General features: G+C 43.0%; 1 protein-coding gene across 3 annotated transcripts in view; it reads right to left on the bottom strand.

Moving 5' to 3' along the window:
• Positions 1–9,097: 9,097 nt before the first annotated feature.
• Positions 9,098–24,960, bottom strand: part of rorb (RAR-related orphan receptor B) — a 259,117-nt gene continuing 243,254 nt past the window's right edge. For all 3 annotated transcript variants that reach the window (XM_078567181.1, XM_078567190.1, XM_078567173.1), the window contains exons 7-10: positions 23,263–23,370; positions 12,197–12,307; positions 11,916–12,028; positions 9,098–10,633 (exon numbers count right to left, since the gene is read on the bottom strand). In XM_078567181.1, the coding sequence (XP_078423307.1) occupies positions 10,478–10,633; positions 11,916–12,028; positions 12,197–12,307; positions 23,263–23,370 (488 nt within the window). In that variant the 3' untranslated portion in view covers positions 9,098–10,477. The remainder of the gene's footprint in view (positions 10,634–11,915; positions 12,029–12,196; positions 12,308–23,262; positions 23,371–24,960) is intronic.

Genomic DNA, 24,960 nt, shown 5'->3' with positions numbered 1-24,960 from the left:
ATATGGATTTCTGCACGCAATGGGCAGGTAGTCCTATATGTAGATCTACCAATGATAGGCAATATTTCAGATTGTTCACCACTACCCAGTGTTGTCTAATGGCCCACTTCATCAGCAAAACTCACATCACTAAATCACAAAACAAATGACTGAGGGCCTGGGTGATAAAAAGTGCATCTATTTTTTAAGTGCTAATGATCGTGTGTGCTAAACATAAGGGTACTCTTAAATATGTTGGTTTAAAACTATGCCTAGCTTAAACATTAACTACTCATAGTTGCTGGGTGGGGGAAAAAGCCAATATTTGTTTCTGTTTTAAGTCAAAGCTGTAGCAAAGTTATTAATTTTCTTCTAGTTCACTTATATAATTATAATAATATATAATAAATAAAGATTATTAATATTCTTGCACTACATGATCTCCCAATGGTCTGATAGTAAATTTTTGTCAAATACAAGCTATATTCTGCAGTAAATGTATACTATGTATGTAGATTAAGAACTGAAGGTTCCTGGAGTTTATTAATGTGGTGTTAATGCTTGAGGCTCGGTTGAATAATAGTGTAAAAAGGAATTAAATATTTCTTCTCTCTTTATCCAATGACAGCATCTAGCACTTCGTAAAATTTTTCTATCCAAAAGCAGGCAGGGTGATGTTTGTATCAGGTGAATCCATCTAAGCCTGGGTCCCGATACAAGTGATGCCACCAGATTACTGAAGGCAATTGTGACTTTGGGCAATCATGTAAAATAGGCAATATTGATTCAGCTGCTTATTATACATTTCTTCTCATTTCCACTTGCTCTACTTCAATGAAAATGAAAAGTGGGATAGTTGTATAAAAGTGGTTGAATCAATATTGCCCATTTTACACTAAAGCCCAACGTCACAATCACGCTCATTGCTTTTGTGCATCTGCTAAAAGGCTGAGACAGTCACCATTGGGGAATATTTCCTCTGTACACTATGTCTAATGAAATTGTAAACCAGTTCTTTAGAAATGGTTTTATGATTTTATTATACATAGCACACCAAAATAGAACTCGCCCCACCTTCCCCACCAAGGTGGGGTGTACATCTCAAAAGCAAATGTATACAAGTAACCAGAAAATTGTCAACATTAATTTGGAAAGCTTAACTTTATAATATGCCTTGCTGAATGTGAGACTAATCTATTTGAGTCCTCTATGCTCCCACACAATTTTAAAATAACAAGTATTGGCATAAACTATTTCAAGAATAAAGTGGTTGATGCTCCAAGATAAGTGCTTTAAGGATATACCTTGAGGGTTGCAAATCAGAGTCAATAAAACCCGCCCCCCCCCCCCCCCCACCCCCCCACATCTGTTTGCCATTTCTATCTCCCTTTAACCGTATCAAAAGGAATGGTGGCGATTTTTTGATGAAGTACTCACAATTGAAACGATCCAGTTTTAGAGCACTGTAACTTATTCTATGCATGATCCTTACAGTCAGCAGTGTGAAGAGACGTCCATCCCATTAGCTTGAAGTGAAGGGAAATCACTGAGCCACCCAGCCCCTGGAAGTTCACAACTTGTACAAAAACAATTGAATCTATATTCCTAAAAATGGCTGTAAATCTCTATAAAATTCAATATAAGGAGATGTTTTGAAAAGAGAGAACTTCAAAATGTACAAAACAATAACCTATAAAATGTCGCCATGCTTCCATATAGTTATATGCAAACCACTGGAGGCAAGAGAGAATCACATTGCATGCACCCACCCCCGATAAATATATTTACAATTTTACCCCACAATATCACAGCTATACAATTAAGTGCTAAAAGCTTTTGCAAGGGGAACAAAGAAAACTACCTCACTTTTATGTTAAATGATCTGAAAACAAAATATATTTTCCCTTTAACATAGTTCAGCAATTTACAAATTTCCTACTGTTTCAGTAAGAAGAAAGTTAAACTATTTTTACAAAAATATTTTCCTCCCAAAAGATGCCAAGTGTTACTGTGTCAAATATATCAAAATGTATCTGATGCGTTTCAAAAAATTGTAAAAATTTCAGCACAGGTTGTGTCAGATTTATGTACAAAACATGTTTGAATGCTTGTTTTTGTTATGACTTTGCATCGCTGCCATCATTGGTGTATTTTGGTCCTGCGAGTAAGGAAGTTAAAACAATCAGTTTACTGCTGGTTAATTTTGTTGATAGAGATCTGCCACCCTCTAGTGGCCAAAATGGCAAGATTAAAAAAACTTGTAAACCAAATGGTTACACTTTTTGAGTTCAGGGGGAGGGGAGGTTTAGTTAGAAGATTTACATGCTCTAAAGCTTACTGATCATTAAAACTGGTCACTGTGGTAGATTCTGACTTTATGCTTTAGTGATAAATGGGCAGTAGTGAATCAGCATTTCATTTTACACCTCAATTTTTAATTCCACTGACATTGTTGGAAATAAAAATTGGCCTGCCGACTCGCTATCAGCTGTTTAAAACGATTGCTCAAAGTCAGAATCCATAATCACTGTTTCTACTGCAATCACTTCCTGTGAGAAACTGACTGGAACACCTTGTCAGCAGCGTATAGCTGTTTGTACAAATATTTCAGAGTGCAATTTTCTGAATTCATGCTTTCTGAAGGGGGCCTACATATGAGGCCCTTGGCTGGAACCTTCTGTACTTTGAAAGTTTTTGAGCCAGCAGCCTCCACTGTCTCATCGGCGTGAGTGCTGCTGAAGCCCAAACAGCAGGAGTGGCAGGAACTCAATGGAGGCACTAAGTTCACCAGGAGAGCAGCTGTCACTGTATCAGTCCCAGCACTGTCGAAGACATCAGTCTCCATGAGATCCTGGCGCAATGGCAAGTCTCTGACCCAGGAGGATAGTATCCTTGTCATTTTTAGCAGGTGCACATTTCAAATCTTTCAAATCGATTGCATCTCCGACGTCCCACTGTCCAGCTCCCTCCTCCGAGTTGCCAGGGTTGACACAGCAGGGTGGGGTGAAGTTGGGGGGAGGCTTGTGTGACACTTGACAGATTGCACAACTGTTGTAAAATTGGCACTAACTAGCTCATTAGATGCCTTAATTTGTTTCATGCCACTGCCGGATGGGTTGCTGACACCGCTGCGAACCCGCCTCTGGAAAAGGTGTAAGGAAGCAGGGATACGTCAGGGAGCTGGCCCAATGTATTTTCTCCTGAGCTGATTTTCTCAGCACATCCCTAACAAACCCCATTCCAGGTTCAAAGCTGCCTTTAAGGGGCAGGGAAAATTCTGCCCAAGTTTTCAATGCTTCAAATCAGTTTCTTGTTGACAACTTTGGCCGGGATTTTCCGGCCCTGTTGCAGGTGGGACCCGCTGTGGGCGAGGTGGTGCCCCAGCCAGAAACCCATTGACTCGCGGCAGGACCGGAAGATCCTGGCAGCGGGCGGGTGCGGAAAATCCCTCCCTTTGTTTTGTCTGCTCCGTCCGTTCTCAGACATTCCTGAATAGTAACCTGCATTTGTGCCCCCCAGAGAAAAAAAAGACTTGCATTTATGTCGTACTTTTCACGAATACTGGAATCCTCAAAATGCTTTACAGTCAATAAATTACTTTTGATGCATGGTCAGTGTTGTAAATGTATGAAAAGTGACAGCCAACTTGTGTCCAACTAGCTCCCACAATCAGCAACGTGATAATAATGAGATAATCTGCTTTTGCAATGTTGACCGAGGGACAAATATTGGCCAGGACACTAGGGATAATGTCCCTGTTCTTCTTCGAAATAGCGCTATAGGATCTTTTACATCTACCCAAACAGACGGACGGGGTCTTAGTTTAAATGTCTCATCCAAAAGATGTGACCTTTGATGGTGCAGCCCTTCCCCCAGTGCTACAGTGTCTTGAATTTTGTGCTCTAGCCCTGGATTGGGACTTGAAACCGGAGCATTTTGACTCAGAGGTACCTATAGTTCATAGATGGACTCTTATGGTAGGAATCATTTTTAGATGTATAAATGTGGGTTTTTGTTTTGCTGCCAGAATGTCTAGCTTGTTTTCTTCCCCGGCTCCATGCTACAATTGAATAATGCTTTTGTAGGTTTCTTCACAATGAAACAAGCTGTGATCAGTATTTTCAATAAAGTGTCTGAATAAAAAAAATGCATTTGTTAGCAAAGACATTATCCTACTGGTTGTAATTTCTGTTACTCATTTTAAATATTTTTTTAGTAAAGAAACATTTAAAAATAATGAAGTTTCATGTTAACATGGATTTTGAAGTCGTAATGTGAAGATTTTGCATTGAGCTGCTCTGACCATCAAACTTAGCTCTGTGACAACACAACTGTTCCACTGAGGGATGACTTTCTTCGGTCGCTATGTGTAGTAACACTGTAAATACATTAATATATTTATCATGTTACTATCAGAACAATTCTTCCCTCCTCCCCCAATGCTATACAAAAAAAATATTTTACTGTAGCCAAGCTCTGAAATGTTAGGAAATCAAACTTAAATAAAAATAAGGGCAGCATTATTGCTCAGTACATTGAATTCAGTAGAATTTGTATTTAAAATGCTCCTCATTGTTTTTCTTTTTTTATTCATTGAATGTGGGCATCGCTGTCTAGGCCGGCATTTATTGCTCATCCCTAATTGCCCTTGCTCAGGGGGCATTTAAGAATCAACCACATTATTGTGAGTCACGTGTAGGACCAGGTAAGCTCAGCAGATTTCCTTCCCTAAAGGGCATTAGGGAACCAGATGGGTTTTTGCAACAATCAACATTGGTTTTATGGTCATCATTAGACTTATATAATTTTTATTGAATTCAAATTCCACCATCTGCCATGGTGGGATTTGAACCCAGATCCCCAGAGCATTTCCTTGGGTCTCTAGATTACTAGTGCAGCGACAATACCACTATATCATTGCCTTCCCATTTAAGTTGTTGTAGCCACAGAACCGATGGATTAGTGTTTAGTGGGGTAGGGTAGAGTAGTCAGAGGGTGGTCAGGAGGATGGTGGGAGGTTGGGGGCTAATTGGGGGGTCTGAAGGGTTGGGAGAGAGATTATGGATGGTAGGGGGAGTTGTGATGATAGTCTGGGAAGGTTGGGGTGTCGGGAAGGTATGGAGGGTAGTTATGGGGGGCCCAGTGGGGGGGTGTGGGGGGGGGTGCTGGTGGTGTGGTGGTCAGGGCCACAGTTACCCAGGAGTTAAAAGTGGTTTTAATCCTTCTAATTTTTCCAGGGTAACTGGCTTAGACAGAACCATTCAAAGTCTCCAATTTAAATCAGAATTTCAGATGGTTCCTGGTGTAGGGTAATTGCCCATTGGAAGTTTAAACTTCCCAAGCAATTCCTTGCTTGGGGACTTCCAGGGTGTTCCCAGCGCATCTTCTGGGGTATCTCTGGGGTACGACCACCCAGAGAATGGAAGTACTGGGCCATTGTGAAAGGAAGTCTGGAACATTTGAAATCACTGGTTGTAATTTTTCCATCTTCCTACTTGTGCAAATTAGGATTTAAAAACACAGCCCTCAGAGCAAAGCTGCTATCCCTACCCTTGCAGGAGTCAAATTCTAATAATATGCTTTTGAAATAGTCTGAAGCACTAACTTGGAATTGCAGAAGCTCTGTGGAATTTTAGGTAGAATGCCAAAAGCAACAAAGCGTGGAAACAGAAACTGATAGATGGACTTCAGAAAAAAATGGACTGGTACAGAGGTTTGTTGCAAAACAGTGGAGAGCAGATTTTCCTGTTCTTGACTGTATAGTATTGAATTACTCAGGTGCAATGGATGGAGGGATGTTTGCATGACTGAAAGGGAACCCAGCCTATTTTCTATCCATTTAAATTAATAGACAGAAAGTTGGGCAATTCCCTTCTGGACATTTTATTTTTAATATGTCCAGATGCTGAAACGGGAAAGCCTGTCCCATTATGTTTTATATTTTCAAAAAAACTTTTTTGTCTCTCACAGATTGGATAGCCTTTATGTTGGTCTTACTTTTGGTAGCCAGAGTCAGCAATGAGAACTTCCAAAGCTGGCAGTGGTTAGAATGAGGGAAAATCTCCAATGTGCCAGAACAATGTGCTTAAATCCAACTTCAGAAGAGCACCCTCTTCTTTACCAGCATGATACCTAAATTTTCCAAACTAGCTTTCCTCATGTCTTGCATGAGTGAGATTGTCAAATCACTGCTAATTTATGGACAATTGTGCGCCATTGAACATTGGTTAAACTTATTTTATGTAGGACTCTTAGTCTTCTCCGGTCTTTAGTCTCTTCCAGGAGATTACAGGTGAGCAGGAGAACACCCACTGAGATTCACTCCCCTATTCCTATTAATCTAGAGACTTTCATTGCTGTACTGGTTGCCACATGGGGCAGAATTTTCGCTTGGTGTACGGGCGTGTGCCCGACTCGCTCGAGCGTGAAATAGTCAGGCGAGTGTCCCGCGATATCTCAGTAGGTAGGCGCGCTAAGCTCGGAAGCACGCTCACCAACAATTAAGAGGGTAATTAAGCCAACTAACGGCGCAATTAACGGAGATTTTTCGTCGCCCGTACAACATTACGGTTGGCGGGCAGGCGGATGGGCCAGGTGGCCTTTGCATTTTTCAGGAAACCTCATTCAAGAGCGGGGTAAGATTTCTGCTATTAAATAAAAAAAATGTATGGATGGAATTTTCATCTTGCATATGTTCAGGTGATTGATTCTGATGTGCGGGCATTTTTTTCTGGATTTAAAAGTTTTTTTTTATTGCATTTAAATTCTTCAGCTCCCTGAGGTAGCTCTCTGCCTTCAGGGACCTTTCATTCTGTGCACCCTGTGTCCATGCTGACTTCAATGTTTGCCCTCCTCCTGTTCCCACCCTGGCAGCGCTGAGCTTCTCAGCGTGTGCTTCACACTGGCTGGCTGTTAATTGGCCAGTCAGCGTGAAATCGCGGTCGGGGGCCAATCTCGGTCAGGGGTCAGGTCCAATCACGGGTGCCCGTCAAACTAAAAATCCTAGAACATCCATCATCAGAGCTTTACAAAACGGCGCACAGAATTCTAATTTTGAAATCAGACTGATTTCCTGTAATAATAAAATGAACAGGGAAAGGCTAATCAGAATGCAGAATAGACAAAATAGAGATGGTAGTAAAGTGGGACAGCAGAAAGCAAATAATGGCTGCTATCGAGCTCTAAGGAGATAGTTACACTGCAAGCAAAAGACTCATGTAATAACTAAAACAGAATAAAATGGCTTGGAAAGGTGCCTTGAAACTTAGGTAAAACTGCCAAGCTCATAGTATATGATTCTCAATCCCATACAGGCTGTGTACCAGTAAACATCTAATTAACTCTTAGCTCATATTATAAAGGGGACATGTCAAATGAGTTGCACTTAGAGATTTCAGGACTGTAAAACAATTTTCAAGCTTCCTTTCATCCCAGGAGAGAGCAACAAACAAATAGAAACAGCTATGTTGAGACAACAAGGAACTTTTGCAAATATGAGAGTGGGTTTTCTTGTCATATTGAGAGGGCAAGATATCAAGAACAAGTCATCTTCAAATGCCATGGTACAACACTGGATTTGTGCGTCTTTCTGTACCTGTGAATGGCATTACTCCAGCAAAGGAACAGCCATGTGTTATTTCAAGCTGGCAATTGTCCATCACCCACCTAAATGTTGACACAAAAGTGATGATCATGAAGGTCAATTGAGCTGATGAAGTGTTTCCCTACAATCCTATTCGTAAATTAATTCAGCAGCTTTTTTTGAAAAAATATGGCTCCTAATTACAATGGGGCAATTATTTTGAGTCTAGATGTTTTAGTCCTTCAATTTTCTGCCCATCTCTCCTGAAGGTGCTGATTTGTGCTGGGGCTGCTCTCTAGCCTAAGTGGCTATTCTTTATGTCACTGCCTACGCAGTGAGTATTAGTAGGTTATTAGTGCATGGAAGGTATCGCAATCAAGCCTGACCCATTCCTCACTCAACAACTTCCCATGTGCTTTTCACCTGGTATCACGGGATAGGCAACAGAAATGTGAGTCCTTCAATGTGGGAAGATTTTTTAAAACTGTTTAGCCCAAGAATGTTGGAGCAAATGCAACAACCCCACTGCTGCTCTGACTGAGATCAACTAATTCAGCACAGATTCCAGGGATTGAATCTAAGATATTCACAGTCTGTAAGGCTCAATAAGGCTCAGTATGCACTTCATACTGAATTTACACACTGAACCACCAGGGTCACTTGAGTTAAGTTTTATTGACTAAACTGTAATCACTTTGTCTTGTTTTTAGTTTTGCCATACGTCTGATTATTTGTGTTTATAAATGAAAGCAATTTTATTTCAAGCCGCCATGCAGCTGCGCTGGAAGATGTCATCCAGACAGCTACCGTCCCCTGTGCTTGTGTTTATTCAAAAAAGGTGCAATATTTAGGCATATTGCTTTTGCCTACAGAGGACAGGTCTCTACATTTGAATATATGCAGCTTCTGGCAAGCGTCAGTGAGCTACATTGCAAGCCTGACTGATTATCTTAAATTGGTGTTATTGTAATTCTTAGCACCTCTGCAGGCAAAAGGCATATGTCCAGACATTACACCTTTTTTGAATAAACAAAAGCATGGGTATAATAGGTCCCTGGTGCATTTGCCGTGGCAATGTCCTGACCAATCAGCACCCCTTTTCTCATATAGTATAAATTGTTGTTGCCTTTGAAATTTGGCATTCTTGCATCTGTCCTGCTGAGTGCAAGACAAAAAGCTTCAACAGTATGTCTCTCTTTTTCAGCAATACTCAAGTTCTGTACTACCAAGCGACAATCAATTATCCTTCAAAATATTTTCCTATATTTTGTAGATCTCACAAACATAAAGGACTGCAAATAACACATTATGTTATGCATAAGTCTTCTTAGAGATAAATTACAGAGTCTAATATTTAAATTTACAGCCATAAAATGTAGCGGTACCACCTGGCTGGTTTTGATCCTGCTTGATATACTGACGTTAGTGTTTAAGATGACTAGATTTTCAATAAATTTCCATCATTGGTAGAGCAAATATCAGAATGAAAATCACACTCTCTTTTACTTGTTATGAATTTGGTGAAGGACAAGCAGCAGTTAAAGAAAATACTTTATCCAATAATGCATGTGACCATTTTTACAGGACAAATTGCATAGGCCTGTTTTCTGGTGGCTGCATTACATTTAGAAAGAAAAAGAGCCACTGTTTGCTGAGCAATAAGAACATCCTCAATGCAGGAATCGCAATAATAAAAGTCAATTTCCAACTGAAACATTGTTGCAAGAAAGGACAATTTCTTTTTCTAACATAATAATCATTTGGTTGTTGAAATTAGAATTGGATTAAGAGCAATGGCAGACCTATAAAACAAGCTGAAATAAATTGATATATTTAGAAGAGAATATTAAAATGCAGGGTTCAGCCTAAATAAGCCAATAAATCAGTGTTTCTTGATATTTTAAAATAGTACAATGTTGAGGACAAAAGTAGGGCCTTATATTCAAAACAGCGAGCAAGAGGGAGCTGTAATACCAATGTATGAATGGAGTGATAATGTTAACTACATCTACTGACTGACAACTCTGTCATGGAATGATAAAAATACGGGCTAAAAGCCTTTCCTTGTAGATCAACATCACTTTAATACCAGCTTCTGTCTGAAATACACTGAGACACAAACTGCTACTTAAAAAAATCATTAAAGCTTCCAACACAAGGTTTGGGAACAGGAATTACTTGGTAGTCGCCACTGCAGCTAAAAGGCCAAATACTATCTTTTTTGTTTTGTGTTTTTGTCATTCTGTGCAACTTTATACATAAAAATATAGATTAATGTGGAAAACTAGTGATTTTTTAAATCTAGAATTTACATTTACAACCAACAATTCCCTAAACCCTCTTTAAATATAATATACCAGAATCCACACTCAATTTCTCAGCAATCCAGGCAAGGCTTTTGTTTATATCTTTTTCCTCCCACATCTTTTCCCAATATATATTTTCATCCATATATATATTGGAAACGTCAAATCCTCAAAAACATCAAAAATAAAATTACATGACCCGACAAAAGAAATGGAAAAAATACTCACAGAAACAGGTAAACCTAGTAGGCCAAATTCTCTTAAATTATATCCAAGCCACGAAGAGAAGGAATAATACTGTGAAATCACGGTTCTAATTATAAAACAGCATTAACCAGCATCTGATTGTTAAAACTTACCCCCAAAACAGATAAAATTAGAATGACTTAACTTTGTACATTTTCTGACCGGTTCCACAAAGCTCCGGGTCAGGTGCAGTATTTACATTCTTTAATCGGTAGCGGTGAAAAAGAATCTATTTAAGTGCAGGACATTCCTAGTGTTGCAGTAGTGATTTTTTTTCATTTAGAAGTCTCGAATTTACAACTCTTTTGTCTTTGTCTGAAGAGAGCTTCGTTGCAAGCGCGGTGGCATGTGCCAGCCACCACCGTCACTTGGGAATAGCTGAAGAGTCTGGGTTAAAGAGCTCCTTGTAGAGAGGAGGAAACAGGCTGTTGGCCGTCTCTGGGTGCAGCAGCTTGAATGCTTGGAGCTTGTCAGTGTGCAGGTTGCAAAGTGCAGTTAAAGTTGGTAACCTGGAGATCAACTGAAAGAAGAAACAAAAAAAACACAGCCTTAAACTCCATCACAATTACCCTATTTGATGGTGACAGCATAAATCTTGACAGTAAACCTGGGCTTGCCATTTTTTTTTAAATTGAGGCTCCTATAAGGAAGGAGAGGGCCTATAATGCAGGATGCTTCTTCTTTTTCATCTCCAGGTAGTATTCTCGATTACTAGAGGGTCACTGAACAATGGCTTTATACCATGATTTTACTATGGGGCAGGGCAAGGAGGCAGGCCCCAAGTCTATCTCAGCCCAAATGGGGATGAAATATTAGTGTTACTCTGGGCCACACATTAGCCATCTAGCCAACTGAGCTAATCGACCCCTTGCAGGATGCAACCAAGGGTGAAAAAAGCAGGAGAGAAGACAATAAATTTAGCAATGGATAGATTCAAAATGCAATGTTCTGCTGGATGCCAACAAGCCCAACCATGATGCACATTTATGTTTAAGTTAAACTACATACAGTCAGGCATTGCCTTGCATACATTGGAATCTTTTCTATTGCACCACAGTTTGAGAAAGTAATAAATAGATTTACTTCAAGTATTTGGCATGCTTCCAATTGCAACATTGCCAGGTATGTGATGATATTATTTAGTGGGTTAATCATGCATTGATATTTCCTCCTTGTTCTCTGTTTGCAAGTATCCATCACCTCTGTTTGATCTCACTTAATTTAAGATCATGAAGTCTCTATCTGGGGAACTATGGTTGAGAATGTGTACCCCACTGTCCCATGATAAAACCTGCACAGAATCCTAACAGTGATTTTTAAAGCTTGTTCAAAATTGTAGTAACCAGTGACACTTCAATATTGCATTTATGTACATAACTAGCCATAGAACATTGTTAATAGTGACAAAGCCATAGTTCAATAATCTGTCTGAACTCCTTGGGGCTGAAATAATCCTGTTCATAATTTTATCCCAAAGTTCAGCATGAATACAAAATGAGAATTCCTGTTATACACTTATGCAAATTTAATTGGTGAAATTATTGACAGACAAATTTCATCCACACTGCTTCTCAATATACTGCAGCAATGCACTCAGATAGGTTCATCTTCCTGGGATGTCCATGAAACTCATCAAGTTTTCAATAATGAAGAAAAATGTATTTTGCATTCCTTTAGTCATATTGAGCAACGTCAAACAGTTTCATTTAGGCCAAATCTCTTCCATCTACCAACATATCACATTATTTCTCCTCTATAACTTTCATGCTCCCATTTGACCAATTAGTCAGCTCAAGGAATACCTTTGCTAATGTGTCGTCATCCAGGTGATTTTTATGAATCACATGCTGTAGTGCAAAATAAACCTTCTCCTGTAGCTTTTGAACCTTTCTTGGTTCCATCAACCATGGTCGATCTGAAGGAAGTAGAGAGAATATAGACATATAGTTATAAAACTAATTTTCTTCCTTCTTCAAAAGGCAAATTCTTTTGAATAGTCAGTTAACTGGGCCACTGCATCATAAATTGTCTTTTAATTTCAAAAACAATGATTTGAATAGAACCTGCACATAAAGGCACTAACCTGGTGATATCAGAACAGCAGCTGAAAACAAAGCTATTTCTTCCTCGGTCAGCTGAAGGGAGCACAAACTCTTAGCAAAGTCAAATACAGCACTGACTAGGTCATCACATCCTGCATGGGAAATAAATATCAACTCTAAGATCAACAGCCTAATAATTAGCGAACATCACCATGTTAACTCAAACTATATGTGACTGACATTTATTTCAATTCTATCTATATCCACTTAGAGAAATCAATCATTTCTGTATAAAGTATAACAGCATGGGAAACTAATACTTGAGAAAATAATGGGGGCAGTTTTTGTGTATCAAAGTGGTCGAGGCATGCGCCACCTGCCCACAGCTATTGTTGTTGCGGTTAATTTAAGTGGAATTGGTGAGCAGCCAGCATTAGTTACACTTCCTATTGGGATTTCTTATTAGGAGGACAAGGATTCCAGTAGGTCAACTGCTACTTAAAGGCAGCCTTCAGACCCTGAAAGAAGTGGTGCATTTTTGATAGGGGATAACAAATAGATTGGAGCAGGAGGCAGAATGACTTCAACCAGGGGCCCAGATTCTCAGGTGCAGCAGTGAAGATGCTCACAGGCTGTCAGCAGTAAGAAGGAGATTCGCTTCCTCGTTCATTTAATCGCTCATTAATTTAATCAAGCTTTCCATCCTATCACATTCTTCAAATGATTCAGCAGAAATGGGCAGCGGTGACAGAGCATGTAAATTCAAGAAGAATTGTCCCCAGGACCTAGCTGCAATGCAGGAAAAAATAATGAATGATCTCACTAAGTGTCAAGGTAAGGTTCCTTCTTACATCCCTCTTACTCTCTACACAGCCCTGCATAGCTCTAGTTTTGCCCTAGCACTATCAATCCTTCCCTTACCTGCTTGTAATGTCTCTCCTTAAGACAACATGGAACACTTCTTTCTGTTTATGCTCACATCCAAAAAACTGCTACTACCCTCACAACAATTGCCCAATCTTGGTAAAATTTACTGTTTCTTCCTGTCAACATGTACACTATGCTAAGATACTGCACACAGTTTGAAAGCACCTACAACAATAGGACATACACTAATCTACTTCCACTCTTCTGCAGGAGAAGCTGGCATAAAACAGAAAAGAGGGGTGAGAGCAGCATCATTGTCAACATCATTGGCAGGGAGAGGGAACACAGCACTGGAGATGCCCAAGCCAAAGGCTGGGCACAACTGGATGCTTGGGCATCTTTTTTTATTTTTCTTTGTCTACTAGACTCCCTCACTGACGTATTCACTTGAGTGGTGGATTGTGCTGCCACTCATCTGTTGCTGTTTATTTTTGCCTCTCCATGCTGAACCTTCATTCTCCTTTTTTGATTGGTCCATCAGATGACTTGGGTCTTGCTGCTGCATAGAACATGGAGGAGAACCCTCCCAAAGGTGCATCATCAAGCAGCCTCTCCTTAAGAATCAGCATAGAAAGTGGCACTCTGGTGTAGATGGTGAATTACAGGGGTCTACATTGAGCAATTCACTCAGCATGAGTCAGCAAAATTAGACACTGGTGGAAAGGACTCAACATAGTTCCAAGGTTGGGGGATTTTAGTTACAAGTTTAAGTTGAAAAAGCTGGGGTTGTTCTCCTTGGAGCAAAGGAGATTGAGGGGAGGTTTGATAAAGGTGTACAAGATTTAGATAAGGTAGACAAGAAGAAAACTATTCCCATTTGCTGGTGGTACAAGGACCAGGAGGACACAGATTTAAAGTCTTGAGTAAGCGATGCAGAGAGAATATAAGGAAGAACCTTTTTACACAGCGAGTAGTAATGACCTGGAACTCACTGCCCATGAGGATGATGGAAGCGGAAACGATCAATGAATTCGAAAGGAAATTGCATGGTCACTTGAAGAAAATAAACCTGCAGGGCTATGGGGAGTGGGTTGACTGGATTGCTCCGTGGAGGGGGGGGGGGGGGGGGGGGGGCTGGCATAGACTCGATGGGCTGAATGGCCTTCTTTTGTGCCATAAATGATCTAAAGATTCTAAAGTCCACTGAAGCACAAGCTTATATTTAAGCTCCAGTGAAGAGGGGAGAGGTGTACAATTTACAACAATGATAACAAACATTTATGCAGTGTTGTTAATGTAGGAAAACATTTCAGCCTGTTTCAAAGAGGTGTAATCAGGCAACAGTGGTCACAAATGATGGGTTTAAGGAGGTGGTCTAATCAATGTCTTTACAAATTCAACTACCTTAAAATTACAATATACAATATCCAAATTCTTACTGGCCTTTCTTATGGTCTTTTCCACCTATAATTCCACCTTTTGAGATTTACGGAAGTGAATTTCTATGGGAGTTCCCTTCATAACCTTGATGGAAGAGCCATGGAGACCCCAACAATCTTTGTGGAAATTCATCTCCCACCTCCCATGTAAATATACCCTTAACACTCTTCTTCATTTGGTTAAGAATCCTACCATTTACTTTCATTATTTTTTCCCCCAAAATGTACTATGTAGAAAAGAGATCTTGGTGCAGATCCTGGAAGCACATCACTTCCAACACCCAGTCAGGCTGAGAAACATTTCATCTGCCCCTACTCTCTTAACTGATTCATTGACACTATTTTATCCATGTATTTTTTGAAGATAGGTTTGAAATACCATGGCGTTGTTCTTTGGAAGAGAGAAGATTTAGAGAGCTATAAGACCATAAGATGTAGCAGCATAACTGAGTGTGCTCCACCATTCAATGAGATCATGGTTGATCTGATAATCCTCAACTACACTTTCCTGCCTTTTCCCCATAACCCTCGATTCACTCACTGATTAAAAATCTGTCTATCTCAGCCTTGAATATACTTAATGACCCAGCCTCTACAGCCCTCTTTGGTAAAGAATTCCACAGATTAACTACCCTCTGAGAGAAGAAATTCCTCCTCATCTCTGTCTTAAACGGGTGACCCTTTACTCTGAGATTATGCCCTCTGGTCCTAGACTCTCCCACAAGGGAAAACAACCTCTCAGTATCTACCTTGACAAGCCCTCTAAGAAGCTTATATGTTTCAATAAGGTTGCCTCTCATTCTTCTAAACTCCAATGAGTACAGGCCCAACCTACTCAACCTCTCCTCATAAGAAAATCCCTCCATACCTGGGGTCAATCTAGTGAACCTTCTCTGGATTGCCTCCAATGCCAGTACATCTTTCCTTAGATAAAGGGACCAAAATTGTTCACAGTATTCTAGGTGTGGTCTAACTAATGCCTTGTATAGTTTTAGCAAGACTTCCCTATTTTTATACTCCATTCCCTTTGAAATAAAAGCTAACATTCCGTTTGCATTCCCTATTAGTTGCTGAACTTGCATGCTAGCTTTTTGGGATTCATGCATGAGGACTCCCAAATTCCTCTGTGCTGCAGCTTTCTGCAGTCTTTCTCCATTTAAATAATATTCAGCTCTTCTATTCTTCCTGCCAAAGTGCATAACCTCACATTTTCCCACACTATATTTCATCTGCCAAGTTTTTGCCCACTCACTTAACCTGTCTATATCCCTCTGTAGACTCCTTGCCCAGGATTTTCCCCTCGGCGATTTGGGGGCGGGGCCCGTTCGCCGAGGGGAAAATGACTCGGGATGACGTCGGGAGAAACCCCCGATGTCATCCCGGTCCCTTTAAATATTCACGAAGGCGGGCGGACAGCGAAATCAGTTGTCCGCCCGCCGACCTGTTAATGGCCAATTAAGGCCATTGACAGGCTAATTAACATTATTAAACACCCTGCCCGGCCAACCTTAAGGCTGGTGGGCAGGCCAGGAGCCCCAACGGGCTGCAGATTATTAATGAAACTTGTTTCATGTCCGTTTTTTTAAAAATTTAATAAATTTTATGTGTTTATTATTAACATGTCCCATCTCGTGTGACATTGTCACATGAGGGGAACATGTTAATAATTTTAATATTTATCTACTTTTAGAGTTTACTTACCTCTCACGAATCTCCCTGAGACAGGACTTTGCCTCAGGGAGCAGTGAGCTCTTTTGTGCGCATGCATAAAAGAGCGCACTTTGACAGATGGGGATTCCCTCCACTCCCCCCACCCCCGCACAGGAAGCGCATAGCGCATAGCGTTTCCTGTCGGGCAGGCCGCTGGGTGGGCCTTAATTGGCCCGCCCACTCAAAATGGCGGCGGGCCCCGTTTCGGCGGCGGGGTTCGGCTGCCCAACCGCCGTTGAGCCGGTGCGGCCCTCCCGCCCATCGAGGTAAGAATTCTGCCCTATGTGTCATCCTCACCACTTGCTTTCCCCCCTATTTTTGTGTCATCTGCAAACTTGGTGATAGTACATTCATTTTCTAAAGGGTAAAGATTCTTTCTAATGTTTGACAAACCCAATGTGTTCCCTTTAATATCATATGCCTCAAATTTCTGAAGCATCTTTTAAAAAACTTTTTTGAAAATCTATACATACACTATTCAATGCATTCTCTTCATCTATACACTGATTTCCCTCAAAATAATTGATTGAGTTAGTTAAACCCACCCACCATACAATCATACAAACATATAAACATAGGAAATAGGAGCAGAAGGAAGCTGTTCAGCCCCTTCAGCCTGCTCCACCATTCAATAAGATCATGGCTGGTCTGTTTGTGTTTCAAATTCCACATTCCCATCTACCCCTGATAACCTTTGATTCCCTTGCCTAACAAGAGTCTATCTACCTCTGCCTTAAAAATATTTAATGACCCCACCTTCACTACCTTCTGAGGCAGAGGGCTCCAAAGTTGAACAACCCTCAGAGAAAAAAATTCTCCTTATCTCTGTTCTAAAAGGGTGACCCTAATTTTAAAACAGTGCCCCCTAGTTTTGGACTTACCCACAAGAGGAAACATCCTTTCCACATCCACCTTGTCAAGGCTGTTCAGGATCTTGTACGCTTCAATCAACTCACCCCTCACTCTTCTAAACTCCAGTGCAAACAAGCCCAGTCTGTCCAACCTTTCCTCATAAGACAAACTGCTCATTCCAGGTATCAATCTAGTAAACCTCCTCTGAACCGTCTCGAATGCATTTACATCCTTCCTTAAATAAGGAGACCAACATTGCACACAATATTCGAGATGTGGTCTCACCAATGCCCTGTGTAACTGAAGCATAACGTCCTTACTTTTATAAAAAACTTTTATGTTCAATTCCTCTCATAATAAAGGATAGCATTCCATTAGCCTTCTTAATTACTTGTTGTACCTGCACACTAACTACTTGAGACACATGCACTACAACACCTAGATCCTTCTGCACTTCAGAATTCTGCAGTCATTCTCCATTTAAGTAATACACTGCCTTTTTATTCTTCCTGCCAAAGTGAACAACTTCACATTTTCCCACATTATTAACCATATGCCAGATTTTTGCCCACTCACTCAACTTATCTATCCCTGCCCGCAACTTCCTTATGTCCTGTTCACAGCTTACTTTCCTAACTAGCTTTCTGTCATCTGCAAATTTAGCTACCATGCCTTTGTTTCCCTCATCTAAGTCACTGCTATAAATTGCAAAAAGTTGAGCCCCCAGCACAAACGCTTGTGGGACTCCACTCGTCACATCTTGCCAATCAGAAAAAAACCCATTCATGCATACTCTCTGTTTTCTGCCAACCAACCATCTTGGAGCCATGCTAATATATGTTACCCCTTACACCATGAGCTTTTATTTCCCACCATAACCTTCGATGTGGCACGTTATCAAATGCCTTCTGCAAATCCAAGCACAGTAAGCTCCCATATATCTACAGCGCATATTACTCTTTCAAAGAAATCCAAAATAAATTGGTTAAACATGATATCCCTCTCACAAAACCATGCCAACTCTTTCCGATTACCTTGGGGAGAATTTTCCCCATGTCGGGCGGTCTGAGCAGGAACGGGCATGGGTGGGTCCGCATCGCCATTTTACGCGGGCGGGCCAATTAAGGCCCACCCAGCGTATTTGTCGACTCCCGAGGATAGTGGGAGTGGGTGGGCGAATACGGGCATGCACAGACCGCTGGGTCCAATGGCAACCTGGTGGCCTGTTTAAATGAAGGCCTGGCAGCCTTTGCAAGGCTGCTTACAATGGCCAGCAGAAGAGCACAGAAGAGGGCTACTGTGCAGCATGCAAGTCCGGAGGGTAGGCCAGCGGGGCAGGCCAGGCCGGAGGGTAGGGCAGCGGGGCAGGCCAGGCCGGAGGGTAGGGCAGCGGGGCAGTGTGTCCCTCATTTCTCAGATGAGTGCCTAGCTGCCTCCTGGAGGAGGTGGCAGCACGGCGGGAGGTCCTGCTTCCGAGGGACAGGAGGTGGAGACCTTCCCACCTGACCAAACGTGTGTGGGAAGAGGTGGATTGGGAGGAGGTGGCCAAGAGTGTGAGCTCCTATGATGTGGTGCGACGCACATGGGTCCAGTGCCGTAAAACACTCAACGACCTCCTGCGCTCGGGAAGGGTGAGTACCATGTTGGCTGAGGTCACTTAATGCAGCCATCACCCTTCACCACCACCTCCCGCCCAGCAACTCTGAGTACAGTAACGGCATTGAATCCTTCATGGCATGTACCCCTCGCTGGGTGTGCCAGCAGATATTGCCCATGTCCAGTTCACCCTGAGAGGATTGTGCTGAGATGGGTTCTGCATCCGCAGCATGTGTGACACTGACACCCAGAGCATAGAATGGGGGTGAAACTCAAGGGTCTGTACCTAGGCAGAGTGCTGGAACTGGGAAGCATGTCAAAGTCAGAGTGCTAACATGCTGGGAGGGGAGCTTCCAGGTGGTGGGGCACCAATCCATCTACTGGCCTTTGCGTTCCAAGTACTTGTTCCTCCTTGCTTAGCAAAGTTACACCAAAGTTTCACCGGTACAATGAGCCTCATGGCCGAGCGCCATGCTTCCTCCATGGAGAAAATGGCGACTCTCGTGGAGAGACTCCTCCAGGAGAACAATCAGGTCTTCCTGGGGATGCGCTCGGACCTGCAAGCCCTTGTGGTGCCACATGTGAAGGAGGCAGCATTTGGGCAAGGGGGAGGGTCAGCCCTGGCTTCTTTGTGTGAGTGTGTGGCAGCTGCGGGGAACTGGAGTCCTGCAATGTCCCACTCAGGTTGGGGTGGCAGGGATGCGATGGGAATCCAGGTACAGGCTGGACTAATCAATGCTCCTCTCTCCTTTTCAGGAGAAGACTGCACACAATTCCACAGAACGGATGCAGAATGGCAGAGGCCAGGCCCAGTTGGCCACCTTGACTCCATTCAAACAGCAGGCCGTGGATCTGGAGAGGTGCCATGTGCCTAGGTCCACGGGTAGCGGTGAGGCTGGGGTGCCAAGGGAAGGTATGTTTGCCGAGCACTGAGGTCACCATGTGTGTCCCAGCAGCCATGGCACTGCTGAATGCTCAGTGATTGAAGTTTGCAACATGGGTTGATCATTGATTATGGAAGGATGAGCACATACTGATCCGGGGGACCAGCATGCAAATTGACATTGCCTCCACTTTAACTAATCAAATGTCCTTGTTCTTCCTTTCAGCATCACCGAAGTAGGGCTGGGAGGAGGAGGCAGAGGGCCCCTGAGGGCCCAGAGGAAATCCACTCACCATCTCTGCCAGGCAGGCACCAGCACCGATACTCGCACCTTGGTGGGAATTAGATCTTCGGCTAGTGTCCCAGGGCACAGCGGTGAGGGCACTTTACACTTGATTGAGATGCAGGCAGAAACAGAGAGTGCCCAGGGCGCTGGCAGTCGGAGGACTGCTGGGGACCAGGTACATGCTTGGTCGGTGGCTGATGATGTGCCTCTGGAGTCGTCTGCAACACAGCAATTCCTGGAAGTGCAGCAGGGTGTGCGGGAGGATTTGGCGGGGATACATGAGGCTGTGTGCGGCATGGTGCCCGTGCTTGAGGAGTCCACGCGGAGCATCACTGGTGCAATGAGCCTCATGGCCGAGCGCCATGCCTCCTCCCCATGGAGAGAATGGCGGCGCTCGTGGAGAAGCTCCTCCAGGAGAACAATCAGGGCTTCCTGGGGATGTGCTCGGACCTGCAAGCCCTCACAGTGGCATTGACCTCAGCTGGTCAGTGCAAGTGTGGGAGATGATTTGGGCACCAAGTATCCCAGCTAGGTGCCCATCCATCCACGGTGAGCAGGGAGGTCCGAAGCGACCTCACGTCGACGCTGCAGCTACCTGTCGTCTCTGTGGGCTCTTCTCAGGGTGCTCCGGATGAGGGCAGCAGCTCCTCTGCCAGTGACCGTGGCATCTGATGAGGCTGCAATGACTGGGGAGAAGCCAGCTGTGGAACTGGCCACAGAGTGAGCAGGCTGTCTCAGATGCCAGTGCCAGCAAGGAACAGCACCTAGACTTAGCACCCAAAAGCGTAAATTTAAGGTACCTTAGGCACACCATGGGTTTCTCACTGGTGCTTTTATGTTGGTCCACAGCAGTTCATTGAAGACTTGGTATGATGTGCAACACCTTTTTCTTTTGGTTTATGAAGTTACCTTTGTTATCTCAATAAATTTTGATATGTTGCCATGCCTCAAGGTGATTCCTTACTTCTGCAAGTGGACAGGAACCCACGATGTTATGGGTGAGTTGTTTGATATTGAGCTTTATTGACAAGGGGCTTAGTTAATGTTACTATCCAGGCAGATTTAGCACTCAGGTATCGAGTATGGAGCCTGCAGTCCTGGCGTGTGTTGGAGGTCCAGCTGTGGTGGGATAGCTGAGGGTTCTTTAGATTAAAGCCTCCCGGGTGTCCCTGCCTCCCTGGAATATGCCCGGGTCAGTGTCTACCCCCTCAGTGTTCTCCTGTGTGTGCTCTTCCTTGGACTCACTGCTGGACTCATCGTGTGCATCTGGAGCAGCTGCGTCTATGTCTTCCTCGTCCACAGCGTTGCCCCTTTCCAGTGCTAAATTGTGGAGAGCGCAGCATGCTACCACTATCAGTGACACACGATCTGGGGGGGTACTGAATGGTCCAGGCATCGGAAGCGCATCTTGAGTAGACTGATTGTTCTCTCTACCACAGCCCTTGTGGAGGGATGGCTCCTATTGTACTGCTGTTCAGCCTCTGTTCTTGGATGGCGGCGAGGCGTCATGAGCGACCTTTTGAGGGGATAGCCCTTGTCGCCCAGCAGCCATCCATCCAGCTGGGCTGGAGCACTGAAGAGCCCCGGCACCTGGGAGTGTCTGAATATGTAAGCATCGTGGGAGCTGCCTGGGTACCTTGCACAGACTTGCAGAATCTGCAGCTTGTGATCACACACTATCTGCACGTTCATGGAGTGGAAGCCCTTCCTGTTGACGAAGGCATTGGGCTCACCCATTGGAGGCTTGATGGCCACATGTGTACAGTCGATTGTACCCTGGACACCGGGGGAAGCCAGCAATCGCTGCAAAGCCTTTGGCTCTCTCTGTCTGGCTGGCCTCATCTCAGCGGTAGTGGATGAAAGCCAATGCACGCCTGAACAGAGCATCTGTCACCTGCTTGACACAAGTGTGGACAGCTGATTGGAAGACTCCGCAAAGTTCACTCACCGACTCCTGGAAAGAGCCGGGTGCATAGATGTTGAGGGCAGATGTGACCTTTAGAGCCACTGGCATGGGGTGTGCACCCACACAGTTTGCACAGATCACAGGGCCTATCATCTGACAGATGGAGGTGACTGTCTCCCTTGAGAGACGGAGCGTCCCTTAGCACTGCACCTCAGACATATTGAGGTAGCTGCCTTGCCGCCTGTATACCCTTGCAGCAGGATAGTGGCGTATTCTGCAGCCCCTTCCGCCTTGGACTTCCTCTTGGCCCTGCGCCCCTTGTGCCTGCGCCTCTCTGCCCAAAGGTAACTCCCCTGGTGGCTGAATGTGGGCTCCTGGCCTCCTCCCCCTTCTGGCCTTCCCTTCCCCCTCAGAGGAGGTGCCTCCAGTGGAGAGCACAACTCCCATTCCCAGGCTAAGGGAAGGCTTCCTGAAAGCTGCAGGCCCCCAAAATGATCTTAACTGTGGATCTGAAGGCTATTACTCCTGTCGAAGCAGCTGGCATGAGTTTTGAAGTATTCCTGCTCACCCAGGCAAGTAGCAGTAACGTTCACAATTAAATATCTGACAGATAACACTCGCGGCCCCACTCACCCCTCTTATCCCGCCCATGGATGAGGTTTATACAAATGTGTCCTACCTGCCTGCCTGTTGTGCCCATGCGACGTCCTGAAGATCGCATGAGCCCCGAAAAATTGCAGACAATTGCTGCCTCAAGGGCCTTAACTACATGAATAAATAATGGCGGGCGTGCATCCAAGAACGTCACGCACCCGCCTACCTAAACATCGCGATGGTGCGCAGTCACATCGGCACACTCACCCGACATCACTGTGTGTCATTTTACGCGTGCCAACAGGAAAATTCTGACCCTCGAGTTTTTTTAAAAATTGCCCAGAACTTCCTTAATGATCGATTCTGACTACCCTCTGTTGGCCCATTCTCAGTCTTCACTAACTTCATCTCAATTTATGGACTCTTGGCAGGATGGAGGTTAACTTTATGATCCTGTGCTACTAGGAAGAGCCTTGCCTGTCAGAGCATTAATTGGAAATTCTTGCATGCACTGGCCACATTTTTCTGACTGGTCAAGGCATAGTAAGTGATGTGTACCTAAACCTTGGGAGCAAGCTGCCCTTTGCCAGCAACATGGACTCATCAAATTAACCCGTTGAAATTACTCCCTGGAGATAACCAGAGCTAAGGTGGGAGTAATTGGCCTATAATCACTAAGTTTACCCCTTGCTCTGATTTTGAACTGCAATGAAATATTTGTTACAGTTCAGTCCTTTGGCACAGTTCCTGTTACCAAATATTAGTAAGAAGATTACAATTAGTTCCTCTGTTATCAGTTCTCCACCTTCTTCTAAGTTGCATTCCTGCTGGGCCTGTTTTACTTTCATTCCCATTAACTTTTTAACAGAGCCCTTTTGAATCTTTAGCTCACATTGTTTGAAGTTATGGTGCGTCAGTAAAACCTACATACCGGAATGGTTCAAAACATAATTAGTACAAAAGCCTTTGCTTACCGAGAGCTTTGAATGTTTGCATGCCTCCATATTTTCCTTCAAAGAGCACTGTGTTGTTCAGTGGGTTAAAGGCACGGCACATTCTGACCAACACCACCTCCAAACAACCTAAAATAGAGACAGACCAGTTTGCCAAATTATGCAGTGATTTGACAGCACTGTTGACCTGAAAGCAAAACAGTTATTAAGGAAATGCATAATCTAAATTATTGAGGACTATAACTCAGGTTTAAAGCTGCTACATCTCCAGCAATTTAATGTTAGGTTAATTACCTAAATTGAAAACTAAACTGCTCAAGTTCTGTACTGTGAAAAACATTTCAATTGGAACTGCCATATTGCGATATTATAAAATGTGAATTATTTAGAAAAGAAGTATTGCATAAATTAGCAATGAACATTTAAACAAGGACTGCTGATCAAAGCTGAGAAGGGATATACAACAGTAAGGTAATCATTACTATCTTGCGAGCAGGTTTCACAGTTGGGTTCACATGTAGAAGCATACAAATCTTTTAAGATTTGTCAAACTCCTACTCACCCTTGATGAATTTTATGCACAGTTTGTACAATGAGGCAAATAGTGTGTTGGTAATTTCATAAGACATGGGCCACAAGTGTAGGGTTGTTATAATTGAATATTATGGAAATATGATATGAAGGTTTTGTCATTTTACTTAACATTGCATTAATGGGACATTTAATGTCTAGCCTGAGGACTAAACTTTAAATGTTTTTCATTCACTTGCGCATCTATATCATTTTAATACATTTGTTTAATATTCTAGTTTCCAGAATGTTGGTGAATTGAACCTTTTATTTTCTTCCAATTTACTCTTTCTTTATCTCTTACTGTGACCCTATGCTCCTTAATCCAATTCTTCAAATGTGAAAATGTGAAATGGATGAAGGTATCAAAGTTGAGATAGATCATTTCCTCACCCGGCATACACACTTTACAACAGGTAATGCCACTAGACACAGATTAGGAGCAGGAAGATTTGTCCTTTCTTCAGACCAGGTTCCATAGTTCATTAGTTCATAGTTTATTGCAGCACAAAAGGAGGCCATTTGACTAATCATGCCTGTGCCAGCTCTTTGAAAGAGCAATCCAACTGGTTACACTCCCCTGCTCTTTTCACATAACCCTACGACGTTCAATTCTCTTTTAAAAAGTTACTATTGAATATACTTCTACCAATTTTTAAGGCAGTGCATTCCAGATCATAACTGAAAATAACTATAGTACTTCTACTGTTGATGCTTCAGAGAGCAGCTAATTCAACGCAAACTGGGAAAATAAACCTGGAATCTTCCAGGATGATACAACTCAGGGTCATGACAGTTGTCACATTTATTCACTAAACAATCAGAAAATCCTGACTGAATCTTTTCCGGCGTAATTTAGAATCACATACAACCAAATGCACTGCCTGAAAGGGTGGTGGAAGCAGATTCAATAGTAAATTTCAAAGAGAATTGTACATTTACTTGAAAAGGAAAAGACTGTAAGATTGAAAGGAGGTCAGGACTGGGAACTGAGTAGATCAGGTTATAAGGTCTACAGGAAAGACAGGGAATGTGGGTCAACAGGGAGGAGCAGCATTAGTCAGTAAGGATGAAATTACTTCAATGATAAAAGAGGATATAATGAGAGGACAGCAGGCAGTGGAGACTATGGTTGGAACTAACAAACAG

This window comes from Cetorhinus maximus, chromosome 2 (genome assembly GCF_964194155.1).
Source record: "Cetorhinus maximus chromosome 2, sCetMax3.hap1.1, whole genome shotgun sequence".
Taxonomy (NCBI): Eukaryota; Metazoa; Chordata; class Chondrichthyes; order Lamniformes; family Cetorhinidae; genus Cetorhinus; species Cetorhinus maximus.
This window is presented reverse-complemented; position numbering and strand designations above follow the sequence as displayed.